This window comes from Meleagris gallopavo, chromosome 1, assembly GCF_905368555.1.
Source record: "Meleagris gallopavo chromosome 1, MGAL_WU_HG_1.1, whole genome shotgun sequence".
NCBI classification, from domain to species: domain Eukaryota; kingdom Metazoa; phylum Chordata; class Aves; order Galliformes; family Phasianidae; genus Meleagris; species Meleagris gallopavo.
Genome location: NC_139404.1, coordinates 94,992,313 through 95,013,268, shown reverse-complemented (window position 1 = coordinate 95,013,268; position 20,956 = coordinate 94,992,313). Strand labels below are relative to the sequence as shown.

The window sequence follows — 20,956 nt, the reverse complement described above, 5'->3', positions numbered from 1 at the left end:
CCTGACTGTTTAAAACATCTTTGTATTTAAAAGCTTTTCTTCAGAAGGGGTGCAAATTATGTCTTTTGAAGATGCTCAATGTGTTTAATTAAAATCAAGTAACTGAGACTTCTACTGTTACTGAATTCATTCAAGATAAAATCCTTTATAAAAAAATTGCTTTCAGTGTTCAAGTGGGCCAATACTTGCAGTTATCTGCTCCTCTTTGCCTGTGTGTCTGCTCTCCACAAAGTTCAATGTAGACTACACTGCTCCCATCACTCTCTTGATTTGAGGGAATTTTTAATGTGTGACATACTCGTATTTACATTTAGATGTAAATGCTGCTTTTCCCAGGATTATCTTCGATAAGAAACTACATCATGTTAAGGTGTAATTGAGCTATAACAATTAGCAAACTTCAAAACATTTAGCTCTGAAACATTCAGTCAATGTCTTGGAGGGTGATATGGGAAGATTCTGACATGATAGCATGTTTAATTTAGAATGGAAAGTGAAGCTGTTGGGGGTTTACCAGTGGGTTGTAAGGTGTGATTGGGAAAATGGAGATGAGGGTGAAGCACCTTCATTATGCTGTTGGAATTCTAATAACAAGAATAAATTTAGCACATAGTTAAATAAAGGTTTGGCTGGTTCTGTACTCGTTTGTGACACAATACCACACAGAACAGAACCAAAAGTTTCTCTGTTCTGTGCTAGTGCATATGATTTATCAGGTTGAAGACTATGCTGAACTTGAGAATAAATACAGTTGTATACAGATACAAACAGCTGTCACCACTGGAGAAGCCTGTGATTACAGTACCTGAATATTATTGTTCAAGGACTACTGAAAACAAACAAAAAAGATAGAAAATGTAGTTTTCCAGGTAACCATGGTAGAATTTATGAAATATAAATTAGTATATGCCTCTATGTATTACTCTAAATATGCATTTCACGTGCATATTATTCAAAATATTTACACATACGATGCACATCTGTAGTCTTCGAAATCTATTCCTGTTAAAGTAAATAATGGAAATCCTATTCACTTCAGTTTCTGATGAATTAAGAGAGGGTTAAATGAAACTTTCATAAATTCTCTTCATTGTTTTTACTGCACTGGAAGCAATTTCATCAGAATTTTTTTTTTTAATTCAGTTTGCTTTCACACCTTGGGTCACACAAACAAGTGACTTGTTATGAATGTAATATAAAAGATGATGAATTAATAATCTACTCAAGGAAAATACTTCTATCTTTGAAACCTTTAAAATAAAAATAATTTTCTTTTGTAGAACACAAGTTCAACTAATGCAGGCACTGATGACAGAAGACATTATGATTGGAATCACCATATCATGTACAAACAGAAAAGTTAGCAACCCATTACCTTTCTCTTTGTCATTAAGTTACCCATACTTCATGCAGAATTTATTCTGTGCGATGTTTCTTGTCAATAACAAGTAAAAGATGGGAGTTGATTGGTTGAAGGACATGGAAGGGAATGGATGGGAAGGGGAGATGTTCCCGTCACAGTAATACGATGATTAGAAGATGGCCAATAAAATTTCAACTTACCAGACACAACTAAAAACAAAAACAAAACAAAAAGAAAACATGGAATAAATAAAATTGAATAGACATGAAACAAAGCAAAGAGTAAAGCAAAATTTAAAGAAAAAAAAAGAAAAAGACCTTTGGTAAAGATCTTAGAAAGTATGCATATATTCTGTTACATGAAAAATAGGTTAAAATGCTGAATCACAAATTTTCTATTTTATTTTCAAATAGATCTCTCAATCATACTGAATGCAGGCTGGAAAGTAAAATAGGCAACATACTAAAATAATGGTCAGACAACTTGGGCTCTTTCCAGTTCCTTCCAATGAAGTGTTCTTGTGGGACCATTGAGAAAAACTTCTTTTTAAAATATATTATTATTTCTTTGCACGGTAAAATTAACTTGAAATATCCAGTAAATATTGATTTGCAACATTGCTGAAATGGAACATCGACATTTATACCTCTTTTAAAGCATAGAAACATCTACAAATGGAAAATGCTTTTCTGAGGCCAACAGCTATCACAACTGAAGCTCACTCAAAAATTAACAAGATGCTGAGGCATTTACCTTCCATGCCAATCTTTTCAGCATACAATTGCTGTACCAAGGTCATAATACTCAGTATTAAATTGCAAATGCAAAGTAAACCACAATTGAAATTAATTTATAAAGGATTCTTAACCTTTCTCTTCCTACTAAAAATCTCAATTTCATGAAAATACTCAAAAGTTGAGATCTGTCTTGAAGCACTGTATTTCTCAACAGAAATCTTCTAGTGGTAAATTATCTAATAGTAGATGACAAAGATATTGGGAGGTTATTTTCACTTGTAAAAAGCATCCTGGAAAAACTTCCAACAAGAAATCACTAGTTGAAAGAGCAGATTCAAAATAAAAAATGTAAAAATAATGCATGTTCAAATATACACAGCAAAAGACAAAATAAAATTAAATAAGCCTTTCAACACTTGGGTCCCTTTAAGTTGAGAATAAAACAACAACTGTTCCACTTTTATATCGAGTAGGTAAACAACTGCAATATACCATCCGCTGATAAAATGTACAGAGGAAACTAATAATATCCACTCTGTCAAAATTCATTAGACATGTAGAATACTGGCTTACAGTTCAAATAAATACAGGACTCCAGGTGTATTAAGAAAATAAAGCTGAAAGAGAATCAATCAGCTATTACACTGGAACCTGGATCACATCAAGAAGCTGCAACCAAAGGTGTAAAATCCCAGTCAAATAGAGAATTATTTTTTTCTGTTATTAGTGGCATTTCTTTTTAGGACACAGTCCCAAACAGAGGAAGTCAAAATGCCCATTTTTCAAAGTTATGATCTCCAATTTTAAGGAATCTTAAAGTGTGGTTTAAAAATCTCATTAAAAAATTTAAAGGAATCTTAAGCCATCTTGAAGTGTGTGAGTTCAGTATTTCTCCAAGAGAAAATCAGCGTGTATTACTCTGCTCAGACTATCCTGGCCAATCTACAATTCATACAAGAGGTGACCAAGAAATGATAGACAACACTTCCCGAAAGTAACATACTTGTCCCCAAGACTGAGCTCCTAGCTTCATCACATGCATTTATATGGCACAGTAACCACTCTTTTTTAACTGCAAAGCTCTCTACTAAAGTTGCAATTACAGTTTGACGTGCTCTGGAATTAGAAATGTTTCTCCATAAAACACAGCTCATGTTCTATATGGACTCGTCTGATAAGAGACATAATAGGATGTAACTCCTGCACAGAGGATTGCACTCTCAATTACCAATTTTCCACTACTTAATAAATGCGGAAAAAAAAAAAAAAAAAAGAAAGAAAAAAAGATAAGCTTTCCTGGCAGCAAAGCAAAGCTGCCTGAGCCTTCTTCTGAAAGCTCACATCAAATTTCTCACAGATAGAAATCTCTCTTGGGCGCTCAATTACATTTCTACAAATTAAATTAACTTTTAATTGCTTTTTTGAATTTTTTGAATTGAATTTTCACTTTTCTTTTTACCAGCTGATTTTGTTATTGTATGTCAAAAATAATATTGTTGAGAAAATATACTTTTTTGCCCACCTGTAAAAACAGGGAATACTAATACATGAAAATATATCTCTGTAGAAACAGGGCATCACCTTGGTTGCAAATCTGCGGCCTCTGCAAGGGGTGAACATTCTCAAAAAAATTTAAAACAGTTCTGTCAGAGGGAAATGATGTGGTTTAAAAGAACAACAATAACAGAAACAGCTACAGTAAAGACTACTTTCTTCATTTAATATATATGCATATGTGTATATATATATACACATATATATACATATACATACACTATCAATATCTAAAGTTACTGAAACTGAGTAGTAAATTGTTTTTATTCTGTTACAGCATAGTTTATTTGACAACACATATTAAAATATTAAGTAAATTAATTTGTGTGTGCTAAATGTGTTTAGCATGGCTTTCACAGGACAGTAAGGGGAGTAGCTTGTTTGTTAAGTCAGGACAATAGCATGTGAAACCACAAATACCAAAGGAATAATATTATTGCCTTTCAAATAATTTCACTGAAATTAAGTTTATCAGGAAAGACATGCTTGGTCATTGAATTAAAAAAAAAAAAAAAAAGAAAAAAAGAAAAACAGTTTCCAAACTTGTGACATGATATTCTAATGCCTTTCTTGCCAGCAATTCTATCATCCTTACTGGGACTACTGTTATTTCAGGAGTAGGAATTTGTAGTTTTAGGACTGAAACTACAGACAAGTACAATTAGTGGAGCAAGAACGTATTTGATAGGTGAAGTAGTGGAGGATCACTGGATATTCAGGTTAGAAACAATCTCAAGAGGCTTCTACTCCAAACTTTTGCTCAAGCAGTGTCGGGATGTGGGGTAAGACCAAGTTGCACAGGACTTGATTTAGTAGGGTCTTGAAAATTTCCACGGACTAAGAATGAATAACTTGTCAGGTCAACTTTCTCCATTACCTGACTGTTCACCAGCAAATAATTTTCTCCTTATATCAAGCCTGAATCTCCCTTTTTTAGTCTTCAACTTTCAACCTGACGCGTGTCCTCCCACCATGCACTGTTGAGAAAAGCCTGGCTTTGTTTTACTGACAATCTCCCTGTAGGTACAGGGGGCTGCTGTTATGTTCCAGCACTGAAGCCACCTCTCCTCTCAACTGAGTACGAACCATTCTCTTAGCCTTTCCTCAGAAGATGTATGCACGTATGAGACCTCAACGTAATGTCTTCATCTCCAAATAATACATTTTCTAATTCTTTTTAATTCCTCTCACAAAGGTGAATTCAAATGTTGATGAGGTGTTTCTCTAAAATTCATCAGTTCCTTAGTATTTAGAAGTAAACATTACAGAGTTGTCTCCTTTTTTTTCCTTTTTAGTCAGTATAGGGCAATCTACAACAATCAAATAACTCATTCCAAAAAGCTGCGATAGTAATTATCTATCTCAAAAAGAGTAAAGTGATAGAAATGTTCATTCATTTACACTAATAAATACTTTTTGAAATTCAGGGATTAAGGTGGTAGTTAATTACTGAACAGCATTTTTTTCTGCATATTAAATGCTCATTACGTACTGTTATTACTACTACTATTTATGAATACCTTCCTAGGTTTTCAGTATCTTGCTATTCAGCTGACATAAGCTTAATACCTTCATTTAAGCTCAGTGTATTTCCTTTTTGATTATCTGAATAAAAATCTTTATGCATTCAAGAACTACTTTACACCTTTACAGCATGTAGAAGCTAAAAAAAGGTAGCAAGACTGTATAATTCTACACCAGAGAAATCAAACAACCACAATCTACAGGTCAATAATTACATGCAATAATCAAGGTAATAGGCAGTCTTTATCCTCTGAATAAATCCTTAAGCATTTGATTAATCTAGGAAAAGGCAGTCACAATGACATCTGGAATACTTTCAATTAATTTTGTGATAAATTAATCCTAGTTCAAACACAAAATACCAGTGGTAGAATATGCCTGTAGAAGCAAACTGGTAGGAGATGGGATGAAGAGCTTGGGTAGCTTGCACAGATGACATGATTGGCCAGGATGAGACTATACATGGTAAAAAGAGAAACCCCAGAGTAAGTAATAGAAATAGAACAGAAATAGCTATTAGCTATATCATTTGTAATGAAACACTTTTCCAGAATGGCTGAAACCTTTTTGAACTCAGATGTTTATAATCTCTATATGAAAAAAGTGGCTAAAATAAGTAATGAAAGTTTGGGTACTGGCGTTACACGCAGAGGAAGTGTTTGTATATGTTTTACATACTGACCCGAGCCTCGTTACTCTTAAAAAAAAATGAAGAAAGTCTGAAGATTTTCTTTTCCAATTCCCTTTCTAATAACAACAAATAGCTAAAAAGCTGCCAACTTCTGCTCGTGAATATGTTTCACTGTTAAACCTGCTAAACTCTGAAACCTTTTCCTTTAAAAAAAATGTTATAAATTCTTGGAGAATCAGTATCTGAACAAGGTCCACTGAATGCCTTCCTGCTACACATCTAACAAAATTTACATCAGTGCTTTGCAAAAACTATTATTAAGGGAGTTAGTTTAAGACAATGTGACATTTCATCTCCTTTCCAGTGATTGTAAGGCTCTTATCAAAGCAATACGAAGAACCCATTGTCCTTGATATGCAAGTTTCTTTGCAGTATTACTTCCCACAGAGAAATAAACAAAGCTCAAAATCTCTTGTTCTCAAAAAGATCTAAATGTTGTCATTCAGCTGCCTCCTAGCTACAACCTGTGAAAAACATGGGAAAATAATACTAGACACATTAGAAAAGAATTGGAATGTATCCCTTTCCATCCTCATTAGTCTTTGTATTAAAAACTGTCACTTCTTGAAATCTAGATACATATATAAAATACATATATATCCACAGATTTTCTGCTAAAATTCACCTTTTTATAAGACCTGACTGGGACGGCCATACTCGCCATGAATGCTTACAAAGTACATAACCCCAGGGCATGAAGTGTGATATAGTACAGTACAGACTTCTGAGGAAAGGCCTAACAGTCTGGCTTCAAGCGTGCCACAACCCCGTACGGTTGAAGCAGAATGTTTACATCTGCATTTTCGATGCTCCAAATTAAAAGTGATGACTAGCAATTCCAAACTCCAGTAATAGAGAGATCATAGTTAATTAAATTTATGATTACTGGAAAAATTCTGTTTTGAGTTGCTGCTGATGTCTCAGATAAGTACTTTCAAAGTTTATACAAACAAGTGACTACTGTAACTTCAAATGAGCAAAGAGGAGAAGATAGAAATCTTAAATAACTGGAGAGGAGAAATAGATGATTATTTTCTACAATGGTAAGAGAAGGAAATTAAAAAATAAGGCTGCTGGTTGAGCATTAGGATAAACACTTTTGATAGAAGAATCATTGTAGGAGATCTAGAAACCCATAGTAAAGTTTCAGCTTAGTGCACAGGAAAGTTAAAGTCTCAGAATCAATTAGGTACTGTGCTACTCAACATATTTCAGAACAGGCTTTTTTAAAATTCATTTCTTTCTTTCTGTTTGTTCGTTTACAATTGACCCACATTCCCTTGAAGCAAAATAGTGAAGGCCTGCTATGTGCTGGGCAGTAACCTGGAAGCAGCCTGACCATGGTCCATGCCTGACATGGCCATGCCACCCCTACGGCATTATGGACTGCCAGTTGCACTCCATGATAGCAGCCATGAGACAGTCAGAGACTGAAGCCTGGGCAGCCAGGCTTACTATGACCAGACAAGCAGAACATATTTTCAGACTGAGTAGAGGTCAAGGGCTTACACCTGATGGCCAGGTACCCAGAGAAAAAGTGCAGGGGGATTGTGGACCCAGTAGAGCTAATGTGTGCTAAGTGAAAGAGGTCTCACAAAGAAAAAAGCAAGCACTGTTCCTTTGTTCTATCACTATAACTATAGCCTTTAAAATTGAAGGCTATATTAGGCTAAGAGGTGATTTTTTTTTTTCCTTCTGAATTCAAATTGATTGAACTAGGTGGTAAAATCCAGTGCTCTGTCAGTTGTGAAACTATATCACATTAATATTTGCTTAACAGCAAATGTCCCCTGAAGAAACCTTTAAAGAGTCAAGATGAATGAGGTTATGCAAGTGAGTGTGTACACATGCATGTCAGAGAAAAAGCCATTGCAAAAATCTGGGCACATAATGTACTTACACAAGATTTTTTGATTTACAACTGATTTTGCTGATGCCAGCTGCAAAATCAAAAAGTTCATAATCTCTCCTTCTGCAGGAGTCAATGAAGGTTTCTATGATAAAATCAGAAATGTGGAATGAGATTTTGCAGTGTGGTTTTCAAAGGCAGCACTTCTCAGGTTAATTCATGCAATACTCTCAGTTTATAACATTCATAAACTCTGTAGTCAATGACTCAAGATGACAGGAGAACTCTGAAAAATGCGGGGTAGAATGCAGAGGGGAAAGATTTAAGTCCTTCCAGAAGTTCCTCTTCTACTCCCTCTTCCCCCTACCTTGTTCTTAGTCTTCCTAAAACATCATATAAACTAAACCCAATTTAGTGGGAGCACTTAGGAGAGGGCTTAATACCATCCATTTCAAAACTGGAGCAGTGCGGTAAACTGTGGAGTCCTGTTACCCAGGTGCTCCCTTTTGAAGAAGAGTTGTCTTTCCCTCTGTTTAAAAAGAACGGAGGTAATTCTAGGCACTGCTGCAATCTAAATAGTCGTGGCTACAAATATTTATACTAAAGCCTTTTAAAAGAGTGAAAAGAGATAGACACATTTTAAATAAGCTGTGCAGAAGTACAAAAAGAATATGATGGCTGGATACTATTTAAAGAATTCTTAGAAGCTTCCTACTGCATTTTTTTGACTTATAATAAAAAACAGTAAGAACAGAAAAGGAAATGGAATGTAATTTTTTTTTCCCCAAGCTGTTTATGACAGCAGAGTTTTCTTCTTTGAAAAAGGTATTTAATCCATAGCAACTGTTTTCTAATAAGTTAAAGCTACCTGCAAGAAATGGCCCAAGTCCTCTGATCAATGGACTCCAAGCACACACTAAAAATGGAAGGACAATAAACTTCCATATTGAAGCAACTTCTGATACCTATAAAATGTTATTTTTTATAGGCGATGTTCAGTAAGGTATGCCAAATGAAACAGATACTTTTTCAAAAGCAATCTGGACCTCTCCCATGGGACAACACACTCTCACATACAGGCAACTCAAGCCTACAAAAGGGACGCTAACACCCAAACTTACTTTTTTGATGTTTTATGTGCAAGACATTCAGGATGTGTAAACAATTTTTAATTATAGCAAAAGTTGCAACATTTAAGAACTCAATACAATGGAAATAACCAATAGGTACTAGTAATTTTTACTGTTAGGCACGTTGAAAAGGGAACAAGCTATTAAGAAAATTCAAGACAATCTGCAAAAACAAAAATAAAATTAAAAAATCCACTGTCTTTTTCTCATACAGTGAAGCAGTGATTCACCTTTGCCAAAAGACTGCAATGCTTTCAAAATTACTAGTAGTCTGAAATGAAGTATTGCTGCAGATTTGGTTGTCTAGGGATATTAGCAAATAAGTTTAGAGGTTCTACTTTTATTTCAGTTAGTTACACTCTTTGAGGGAAAATGAGCACCCAATAACTCAAAAAAGAGGTACAGAGAAGGTCATCAACTCTTGTTGATGGAAGACCGGACTGGAGCAGAACTCTTGGCTGACTTTTTCCTCTTTCCTGAGATCCAAGAATCAATGTGCTACCTTAACTGTTTCAAAAGTGAGAGCAGCTGTTCCATTTGAGTAAATGCAAGTCCTATGTGCCACTGAAAGATGCAAAAGAAAAGAGAATGCCCCTCAGGGCTGTGTTTAGAGAGCAGTGGGTATTTATGATGAGACAGCTAACAATGCGATGTGCACTCAGACCTTTTTTTTTTATTATTATTTCTCTCACCCTATTCCATAATCAAATGAAAAGAAAAAATCACCCCAAACCTTAGGAATTCATGTGTGGTCACTGGGACAAAAGAAATGCGCATTTTTCTTTCAGTGAGAATAACATGAGAGTATTTGATGTTTATCAATTTAAGATGTTTTTTTCTTGCACTGTAAGCTCCTGATACTTAGCCTACCAGGTGACATAGCTTGCGCATAAAGACTGCAAGACACTTTATTACCTGTATTTTTTCTTGAGTGTAATTCAGCACCTAATGATGAATTATTTTAGTGTTCAAACAAAACATAATTCATAGGCACAAACAGTGCCTAAGACAGCTTAGCATAATAACGCTTGAACACATTGCTGTTACAAGACAGTATTTTTTGTCAAGAACTAATTCACAGAGATGACTGATTTTAATTATGCACATAATATTACAAAAATAAGGGAGTGCATTATAATCGCCATGTAAGTCCTTACCAAAACTACTTATTGGTTACAAAAAAGGCCAACAAAGCGTGTTGCATTTTTAAAGATGTTTAGTATAATTTAATAAAGCCTAAATTTATTTCAGAATAGGCATTTATAAGAAGTACTATTTAATGAATAACTAAAGTAAGTTATTATTCCTCGCACTCTACTTAGTTTTATACATAAATCCCCAAATCCCTAAGTGCAACAACTTGCAGTAAAATACTACTTTGTCTATTGTAATGACAGAATTATTGAAATGTTATGTTTAGAATAGCAGTCACAAAAGAAAGTCTGCAATAGTGAAGCTTGATACAAAAACAATTTAGTTTTCCTTAGCCGTGGGCTTTAGGAAATTGCAAACACTACAAAAAAGTATTTGCTATCTTTTTAATTGAGTTCTGAATTTTTTAATTCAAATCTACCTTCTTAAATTCTCTGCGGTGAAAGCTTAGAAGATATAGCAACATAGAATCAGAGAATGGCTTGTGTTGGAAGGGACCTCAAGGTTACAGGCAGGGTTGCCAGCCACTAGATCAAGCACTCGACCAGGTTGCCCAGGGCCCCATCCAACCTGGCCTCAAACACCTACAGGGATGGGGTACCTACAATCTCTCTGGGCAACCTGATCCAGCACCTCACCACTCCCTCCATAAAAAACTTCCCACTGACATCTAATCAAAGTCTCTTCTCCATTAGCTTAAAATCATTCCCCCTTGTCCTAACAGTAACAACCTGCATAAAAAGTTGATTTTCCTCATGTTTATAATCTCCCTTTAAATACCAGAAGGCCTCAACGAGGTCTCCAAGCAACCTTCTCTTCTCCAGACTGAACAAGCCCAGCTCGTTCTGCCTATCTTCATAGGAGTGGTGTTCCAGCACTTGGATCATCTTCGTGACCCTCCTCTGGACCCTTTCCAAAAGCTCCACATCTTCCCTGTGCTGGGGGCCCAGCCTGGATGCAGTACTCCAGATGGGGCCTCCATTAAACCCTTTCCACAGGAGAAAGCCTCTAGCTTCAACATATTTCTGCAGTAATGTTCCTCCAAATTATTTGCACTCCTGTTCTACTTGCTGAGAAACATCTGTCTCAACTTCTTGTTTCAAAGTATTAAACTGCAATAATGGTTCTCTAAAGTTATAAAGCATTACTTTCATTCCCTGTAAGCAACTGCATTGATTGTTATGGGATGCTATGTAAAAAACAAACAAACAAACAAAAAAACAAGAAAAAAACCCTCTAGTTATAAACTAGAAAAACCACAAAAGCAGTTATTTATCAAAATACATTACATGGATTTAAAGCTACGATAAATCTCTGTTTTTTTTTGTTTTTTTTTTTTTAAATTTCACTCAAATATTTACTGGTTCCTTTTCCCTGAGTTTTACAAATGCTTCAGGAATCTCAGCGCTCATCACTTGCATCAGTAGAACAAGAACCTTCAGGGCACTAATCTCTTTTTGAGATAGTTTCCTCACTTCCCTCTGATTAACTTCTAAGATTTATAATCTCACATCAGAAATAGATTGCAGTCAGACTCCTCAGATCATTGATAGGAATCTGAAGTACTGTCATAGTTTACAGCAGTAATTAACGGGGAAAAGGCTATCCCTTTAAGCTATACAAATCACAAGAGACGATTCCTCTCATTTATCCTGCCAGAAATTTATTAATTAAAAACTCCTGAACTTCACAAGACAGTCATTATTCTTTCTTTCTCCTTCACAGGGATGTAAAAGAGTGCACTGCTTAAAATCAAGTTTTTCAAAAAGGAGAAAAAGTGGCATGAAGAGAGATCAAGTAGACAAGTATAATTTTTAAAATCAAATCCAAATCCTTGATTTAAAATTCAAGTGTTTAAATCCACCCACGACTCAGTGAAGCCTTCAATGGAACACATAATAGCCACCATATACCAGCATAAAAAAAAAAAAAAATCACATTTTTTCTTTGTTATTTTAATGTATGCAACTCAGATACCTATACACTAATTACATTTGCACCAATTTATAATGTGCACCAAAAGCCTGACACAGTGGAAACATTTATATGGTATCTGACAGATAAAAGAGCAAATTCTATTCCTTTTCATTCAGGGTAGTTTTCCTAGCCCTACCCAGAAACCTAATTAAATAGATGTCTCTATATTGTGCCTTGAAGCTACTTTATACAAAGAGGGGTGGAAAGTGAAGGAAATTCCAGACCTGATGCATGTGCCACCTTTTCAAATTAAAATTCCCTGTCAGTTGACTAGCCCAACAAAATCACAGCCAGAAGTCATTTATGGAAAGTTCTTGTCATTGTAAAGCAATTTCTGTTGACCTTAACATTAGTAACATCATAAACTGAAATAACTTTGATATCAAAGATCACCACTGCAAAATAAGAATTTGCCAAACTAATTTCCTCAGGAATTCTATCTTCCTGCCAAATAGATAGCACTGAATATGCTCAGTGCCTTTGAACAACATTTACAATTCAGTGTTTGGTTACTGCTACAGCATTTGTAGGTAGGTTTTAGTCAGGGGACTACAAACAATATCACTAGCTCTGTCACATTCAGTGTTTGAGGCAAAGGAGCTAAAAAGAACATAATTTTAAGGACTGCTGTTTACTACCAACCAACTGGTGACCAAGCAAGAAACACCAACATGTGAAGACTTCTCCAACTGGCCTATGTAACCTATTCTTCCTGATAACCAGCAACCATGCTGCCATTGTTACAGTGGTCCCTTGGCCAACAGCATAAGAGGACTTCCACTGGAATCATTATTTCAAGTTGTTTCAGAGAGTAAGTTTCTTTCAGCACAAATTATAGGCTTATTATTAAAATGGATTTTTTTTTTTTTTAAGCCTAGTTAGGTACTTCGAATAGGAGAAAAGCAAGTGAAAGCAGGAAAAACTATGTAAAACTTCTCACTGCTAGATTAACTTAAAAGCATTTCTATGATTAAATGTCAATTTTGCATGTTTTTGTAGAAGGCCTATTGCTACTTCCACTAATGGTAAAATGAATTATTTTTTAGAATGGGCATGTATTCTTGGTAATTTTGTTTATCTTCAGAAAACGGGGTTCAGTTAAATTATATTTATTATCATTTCTACAGTCTTGCTTTAAGGCATAAAACTAAGCAAAACACATAATAGTGACGTCCAAGAAAACATGAAAAGCATCTTGCATGTATATTACATACATGCACAATAAATACAGCCGATTTTCTTAGTGCTAGAGAGTAAGACATGGATCCACTGGATTAAGAGATACACTTTTGGCCATCATTCCCCTTTGATGAAGCACATCAGCTACTTATTACAGATCGGTAAAATAAAACGTATTGTACTCCAAGCTACTTCCTGGCAGCTTGTATTGATTTAGATATTTAATAATTAATCATCTCCTGAACGAAACTCTTCCATGTATTTTCAGCAGTGTCTACGGATGCCTTACATATGCACTACATATTGATACCAAATGAAAACAGTGGACTGTAGCTCTCTAATTTTAAGAGAATATAAACAACACCAGGATTAAATTTGCTTAACTATTTAATTTTCCAGGAAGAAAACAGAGATAACTTGACAAAGAACTTTTAGAATGGAAAGACTTTTAAGATGCAACAATAAAAGCCTAAGTGAGGGGTTCAAACTTTGATGTCAACAGTGAAATCTAAACTAGGTTTAGTACTAGTAGTGGAAAAAAAAAAAAAAAAGATAAAAGATAACAATAAAAATACAGCAGCTGTACCTCACACAGAGAGAGCAAACACTTATCCCAAAAATTCAGCACCTTTATGCTAGGAAATACTGATTCCAATATCCAAAACCTGTGATTGATGCTGGTGCCATCAGCTGGAATGGAAATACCCTTTGATTTCTTGCATTTCCTACCATTAGCCTCCCATTATATACAGTTGAATCATCTCAGCCGATAGTTATTGGTCCACGGATACAGAAGAGTTTGTTCCTGGCTTAGATGCTGCAGTGTATACTTGTATAGAGCACTGTAGGGCATGTCCTCTGTACTCCAATGCCTGCTAGATCAAATGGGGTCAGTGATGAACCAAAGGTTCAATTCTGCTACAGCCAACTCTGAAGTACTGCTAGATTCTGGCTAGCTCCCTGGTGAGACACCAGGTTCACTATTAATCACCTCTTGTCAACACATCCCTGTCACCTGGGTATCTCAATTAGCCACAGTGTTACAATCTCCACCTCTCAATACCCTAGATAATCACAGGCTGCAGAACATACACAGTTCAATCAGTGTGTGAGGCCTGAGAAATGATGAGCACAGGATCTATCATCTTTTTAGCAGTGCCACTGACCCTAAGGCCTGAGAAGTGTCCTGAAGTGCACAGCTTACAGCACTTTTTGTTTTATGTCATGTTTAGTTCAGGACAGCAGTTTGACTGCCCAGACTCTTGTCAGACAATGACTGCCCCTCTGCTAAAACAGACACGTCTTCTGGGGCTACCACTTACATTTCCTTTCTTTGAAGGGCAATCTGGCATGAAAACATCATCAGCAAACAGACAAACCAACCAACCTTCTTTGTCCTTTCTGAATTTAAAAAGCATACACAGGTGGCAGATTCAACTTTCGAGGCTGTGATTTTTAGCACAGCTCTCTATTCACGAACATGTAATAGAAATATCTCTATTCAGCATAAAAGAATCCTGAACTTCTGTATTATTACTCAGTCAACAGAACACAAACTAATTACTGAAAGTTTGCGACACGTGTCATTTCCATTTCTTAAATCAGCCTACAAAAATACAAAAAAATTAAAAAAAAATGCTTTCCCCAATGAGCTATAAGATCAAGGTCATCTTAAGCACTGAAACAAGAGGACCAAATCTACCTCTCTGGATGTTGAATAACCAGTTAGCTGACCCTTCAGAAAAACATGTGGTTTAAATAAGAAAGCAGAGGAGGGAAAGGTGTGATCAGAAAAGAACAAGAAGAACACTGTGAGAGGAGAAGCAGGAGAAAGAGAAGGAAAAACAGAAAAAAAAAAAAATTTTTGGAATAGAAAATGTATGTTTTCTAGAGGAATCTTTTTTTTCATTTTTTACTTTCTTCCATAAACTTAGGACTCCTGGACACTCTAATAAATTGATTTTGATCATAATTTACTGCCTTAAAAACTAAAAATTGGCTTCACCCATTAAGATTTCTCATATCAATTCATACTACAGACATACTAGTGCAGAAAAATGGATCAGAAAATAACCCATTCACATTAGGAAACCAATTATCTTATGACAATATACACAGAGTAAAGCTGTTACTATGTAAATATCTACTATATGATATAAGTACTTACAAAAAACACAACTCAAGAATCTAGCTTAAGCAAAACTTAGGTTATAAAACCATTCCTCAGAGGTACTGTTTTATTATCAAAATTCAGAAGATCTCATTCTATATCTCTAACAGCTATAAACTTGTCATTTCATATCTCAATAGTACCATAGACCCAAATGGAATTAACAGAATGCGTTTGCATATTATTTGAATAGGAATAAGGAGAATTATGGTTACTGATAGCTTATTTCCTGAAAGGTAACCACTCAATCAGTTATAATAGAATTTTCTTAATGCTGACATTCTAAAAGATTAACATTTGATGTAAGACACGATCATCAGAACAAATGGCCACGTTAAAAATAATTCAGGCTTTTTCTTTTAAATAAACTGCTTACTGCTTACCCATTAATCTTTTATTTTAAAATGCTGATCATAAGAGCTGATTATTTTGCAAACATAAGGCATCAGTTTTGATATATAAACATGATGCCTAATGGAACGCGATGTCTCCAAATTCTTGGTTTTATGAGAGCTTCAACCAAAGAATTCCTTCCTGTATTTTCCTAACAGCTACAGGTGTTAAGGACACCAAATGTTTGTAGTGGAAAAGGAGAGCGGGTTAAGGACAAGACCTTTCCTGCTACAGTAAACGTGTCAAAAGAAAGGCCTCTTACCAAATAAAATACTTCTAAGCCTATACTTCCCCGGAACTCCACAATGACTAATTCCCTCTGAACAGAAAGAAGGATAGAAGGACCATCAGCGTGCAGAAAAAAAGTTTCAGTATGACATCATTGCCTGTCCGCTAGCCAGGAAAGGAAGAGAAGGATTATCTGAATAGTGAACATCTGGATTGTGTATATAAAGGCAATGAAGGATTTTTATACATATTAGTTCACTGAGTTCCGCTGAATTTTATCTTACAAAGAAACAGTAGTGCTACGCTATGCTTTTATAATGAAAAAGCAACAGAAATTCCAGTGGTCTGGGTTAATGTATTAAAAGATACACACACACACACATTTATCATTCACCACTTCTTTACTACATTTAATTGAAAAAGTTCAGTAGATACCTGAAGCTAAAATTAAAGCAAAATAGTTTGGCAAAACTGGTTTTACTCTTTCTGTTAGCATTTCAGATGCAAAGATGGTAAGTAACATAGTTCTGATCACACTGAAATCCAGAATGTACTCAATCCCTCATCCCAGTAACATAAAGACTGCTTATAAGAAATGTTGCATTTGAAATTCTCCCATTCCATAAGAGTACAATTTAAACTAAAACTATATTTTTGTAATACATTTTTTCAGCACAGCATAGAGATACTACATAAGTAGCAAAAGTGCTTACATTGTTACTTGGGTTGTGCCCAGACACTACTAGTTTGCCTATAGCAAGTCTAAGAAGTTGCAGTATACAAAACCCACTTCTCTTAACTGTAGGCTAAAGCAATACGTAACAAAACATTCTTACCTTGCACTGTTAGAGTTGCCGATGCTTCAGCTTTTCCTACCATGTTTTCTGCTACACAAGTATATGAGCCCATGTCTCCCGCCATAACTTTCCGGATTTTCAGGGTATGATCATCACGGATTTCATATCTTTAAATATACATAGTAATATATGACTGAGGTAAGTAATACAGAATTAAAAACTAACAGAAAATTAAGGCAGAACTCTGTACAATTTCTATACAGGCTAAGAACATGGTGTTTTACCACTGAATTTTTTTATTCATCCATTTCCCCTATAAGTACTTGTGAATTGTTAAGAATTAAGAATGTAAAAATAAACTTTTCAAAGCAAAACGTATCTATAAATATGCAAACCTGACTATGATTTAATTTCCAGCACAGGTCAGTTTCTATGACATCACTAGAATTTCACTGCTGTAATACAATTGTAAATCTCTACTGCAGAACTTTGTAAGTATTAGAATTCTTTTAACAGGTAAATTTAATAGCATTTATTATTTTCACCATAATTTTTCCACCTGAATTGAAGAATTATTATTACTTTTTAATATGGTTGAAAAGAAAACATTGTTCTTAGGAAGACAATAATTACTTAAAATTCAAGATAAATCACAATGCACTCAATATTTTTTTTAAAGAATGATGTGGCCTTTTACCATTTCCTCTCCTTTTGCTGCCTTTTCTTCCTCTGTACATAATGCTGTCAATGTGTTTCTCTTCATGAAAAGTAGACATTTCTCTTAAAAATGCAACAGCTTTTATTAAAGCTATAGACTAGATTAACAGGAATCTGAATCTGGATGACAACTAATTCTGCATCTTCTTCAGTTCCCACCCACTATCCCCCCAGCAGGTTTTTAAGTGACATCTGGGAATTTCGAGAAAATAAATAAATAATCTATCCCAGAGTTATGTTTCCCTTTAATAAGGTATTTCACTTTTTGGCCTGAATTGCAGTAAAGACAGGAGGAAAAAAAAAAAAAAAAGAAGAAAAAAAAAGTAGACTCTTAATAACAAAACCAGGTATAATCAAAGCAGCTTGTTAAATTAACATATTGCATTCCACATCAATTGAATTCCAATCCTTCTTGTTGGTGTAACCTAATTTATCTGTTATACATTCCCCATCAGTTTTAATAATTACAGAAGACTTATCAGGTGGAGAATTAATCTGTTTCAGATATTACTGACTCAACTGAGTTCCTTCCTGTTGTATTTGTGTGTTGTCACAACAGAAGTTTTGGAAGAAGTAGTTGTTAAGTTTTAATATAAATTACAATTTCAGAGCTCCACGGTAATTAGAAATGTCTTATTCAGTCCTAATTCAAGAAAAATTATTGCTAGCTATCAATTGGCTATACCATGTACAAAACTAATTTTCAACAGAAAGATAATTCTATACATTACACACACCTCGCTTTTGGTAATTCTCCATCATCTTTCCTCCATCTTACTGTAGGGACTGGGTCACCTCTTGCCTCACATTTAAACTCAGCGCTATCATCCACAGTTACAGCCAAATTACTTGGTCTCTTCACAAAAGACGGTCTTTCTAAAAGGGAAAAAAATAAAAATAGGATTAGTCCAGCAGTTCTGTGCTTGAACTGTGAAACTGTGATTTTCCCTAAGTTCCATTTGTTAGAGCAGTGGGAACAGTGGGATGAATCCAATAGAGCTGATTCTACCACTGTTCCTCTGCCTTCTAGCCCCACGATAGGATCTCAGCCAGTAGACAAGACCTGTAGCCATGTAGACAGCTAGCATTATTCACCTCAGGATCCAAACACAGTCTTCTTTCTTATATATCATAACATCAAATGTAACTGAAGGAAAACGCAACTTAAACAGCTAAGTTTAAGTACAGATCCTCAGAAAGAAATGGACCTGCTCCAAGACCTCAGACAAATGACTACTCATCTGCTGCACAGCTTCAAACAGACAGAGGACACAAACTAAGTACTATCTCACTAGATTCCAAGTAATGCCCAGCACAGTATCTCTATGAGGACACTTGCACATGTCTGCAGCAGTTAGAGTTTGGTGCAAGCATTTCCACTGCTACTTTAGGAAGAGATATTCTTTCATGAGCACACATAAAGTAAGCAAAAAAACCCCCATTTTTTGTATAATTCTAGTTCTCAAATATTGCTGTTATTCCTGACATAAATGGTAGAACAAGGATGAACTCAGTTCTGGATCACTAGAGTCAGATATATATACATTTTGCACAATTTTCTCCCATATCTTGAAACAAAATGAAATTTCAGCACAGGCCATGCTGTTGTGGCAGCCCTTCTACAAGCTAGAAATTTCAGGAAAGAAATCCATATACTTTTCTATCAACAATAGGATCCAAAGCTTTCTGATTCTGTGCTATCCATAGAATTTTATACCGGGGGACAGTGAGGCTTGCACAAGCACAAGAAAGAAAAGCATTTTGACAACTACACTCCAGGAATTACTCTGGAAAGGCAGTATCAGATGACAACAGGATCTCCATAAGAGAATGGGAGTGCTTTGCATGTTCCACTGATTAAGGCAGATGAACTTTTTATCTATAAAAGTGTGAAAATTTTAAGGGAGTTGAGAAGACAGCTACATGTTTAGACTTGTACATATTAACAACATACAGCCCACTAAAACTGGAAGAGTCTGAAGCCATTGGCATAATCAGGAACTGTAAATATTCAAAAAATACACTACATATTTCTAACAAAAGTACAAAAGAACTGGGAACGAGAAAAGATAGCTCCATATTCTTAGCAAGCGACATTTGTGTTAGGTTTGACTAGTATTATACTTCATGAATATCACTTTGATGATACAGACAAAAAATTTAGAAATTCATTATTATAAAGCCTAAATAAACGGTTTAAAAAAGACTGAATTGGAAAAGACAACATAAAACCCTATACAAGAACTTCCATTAGTCTGGAGGATGTCCAGACCAGCAGAACACCTATCTCACAGAAAACTTACCTTTGTTTTGCTTTATAATGCTAGACAAACAATATTAAAACAGCAACCTGATGTTCATGCTGTCAATTAAAGCCCTGCTTCATATTCAGGAAGTAAAAATTAAAACAAGAAAAAAACCTACATTTATAGACATATGTACACGCATCTATTTTCTTATAGGTACAATAAAAATGCAATCTGAATGTACCAGATTAAGCATCACAGTAAGCATACTTAAGGGAAAAATATTTAACTTAATTTTGTAAAATAAAACGGACTGATCTAGTAAGGATATGATTGCCGAGCAATGGGAAAAAAAACAACCAACCAACAAAAAACAACGAACTATCAAGAACAAACAAAGACTCCCCAAAACAATCTGGAGGCATACTGAACTCTGTATTGTTTCAATCTACAACTATCGATAATAAAGATTAGATTATGTGACAATCTATACAAGATTGCATTGTAGAAGGTCAGCAAAAGAAACCCCAAAATACATATATTCATTTGGACACAATAAAGCAACAATATCAAAAGCACTACAATTAGCTTAGAATAATAAGGAGCACTTATCTTACTATCAGATTTTATCTTATTACAACTCCTTAAATTTGATGTAAAGATATGATAGCACAATGAGTTTTAAGGTTCTGTTTTACATAATTCTGATTATAATGTAAAACCAAGGAGGAAGGAACATACTTGGCCAAATGATTATTGTCGCAAACAAAGTTTTTTCAATATTTTCTGCAGTCCCTTCTGTGCCTGATCAATTTGTATTCTATGTACATAGGAAATATTTACGTGAAGACAGTTTCCTCCTCTTCAGAGTCCTATCCTATCAACCCCATCTCAAGATTGCAATCTCAAGTTGGGATTCAAGATCAACTGCAATATGCAATTTCAGCATATTTTGTATATCTTAGCTCTGAGAGAGGAACTGATAACAGAGTAATGTATTTGAAGTGAGGAAGCACAGAAGATTTCTACAATCCTTACACTTTCATGCATATTAATCTTTATTTTCTTTTAACATATTGAACATTCTGTGTTTATTTATTGAGGATTGCACTGAAGAGAACAGAACAGAATAGTCCAGTTGGAATGGACCTTCGAAGAACATTAAAGTGCAACTGCCTATTCTCTACAGGGCTTCCAGACTAACCAAAAGTTAATGCACACTAATGAGGGCGTTGTGCAAATGCCTCTT

General features: G+C 35.0%; 1 protein-coding gene across 5 annotated transcripts in view; it reads right to left on the bottom strand.

The window, feature by feature from the left end:
- The window catches only part of ROBO1 (roundabout guidance receptor 1), a 693,687-nt gene that overhangs the window by 67,770 nt on the left and 604,961 nt on the right, over positions 1-20,956 (bottom strand). For all 5 annotated transcript variants that reach the window (XM_085241045.1, XM_085241026.1, XM_085241036.1 and 2 more), the window contains 2 exons: positions 18,199-18,337; positions 16,784-16,911 (listed from right to left, as the gene is read on the bottom strand). In XM_085241045.1, the coding sequence (XP_085097171.1) occupies positions 16,784-16,911; positions 18,199-18,337 (267 nt within the window). The remainder of the gene's footprint in view (positions 1-16,783; positions 16,912-18,198; positions 18,338-20,956) is intronic.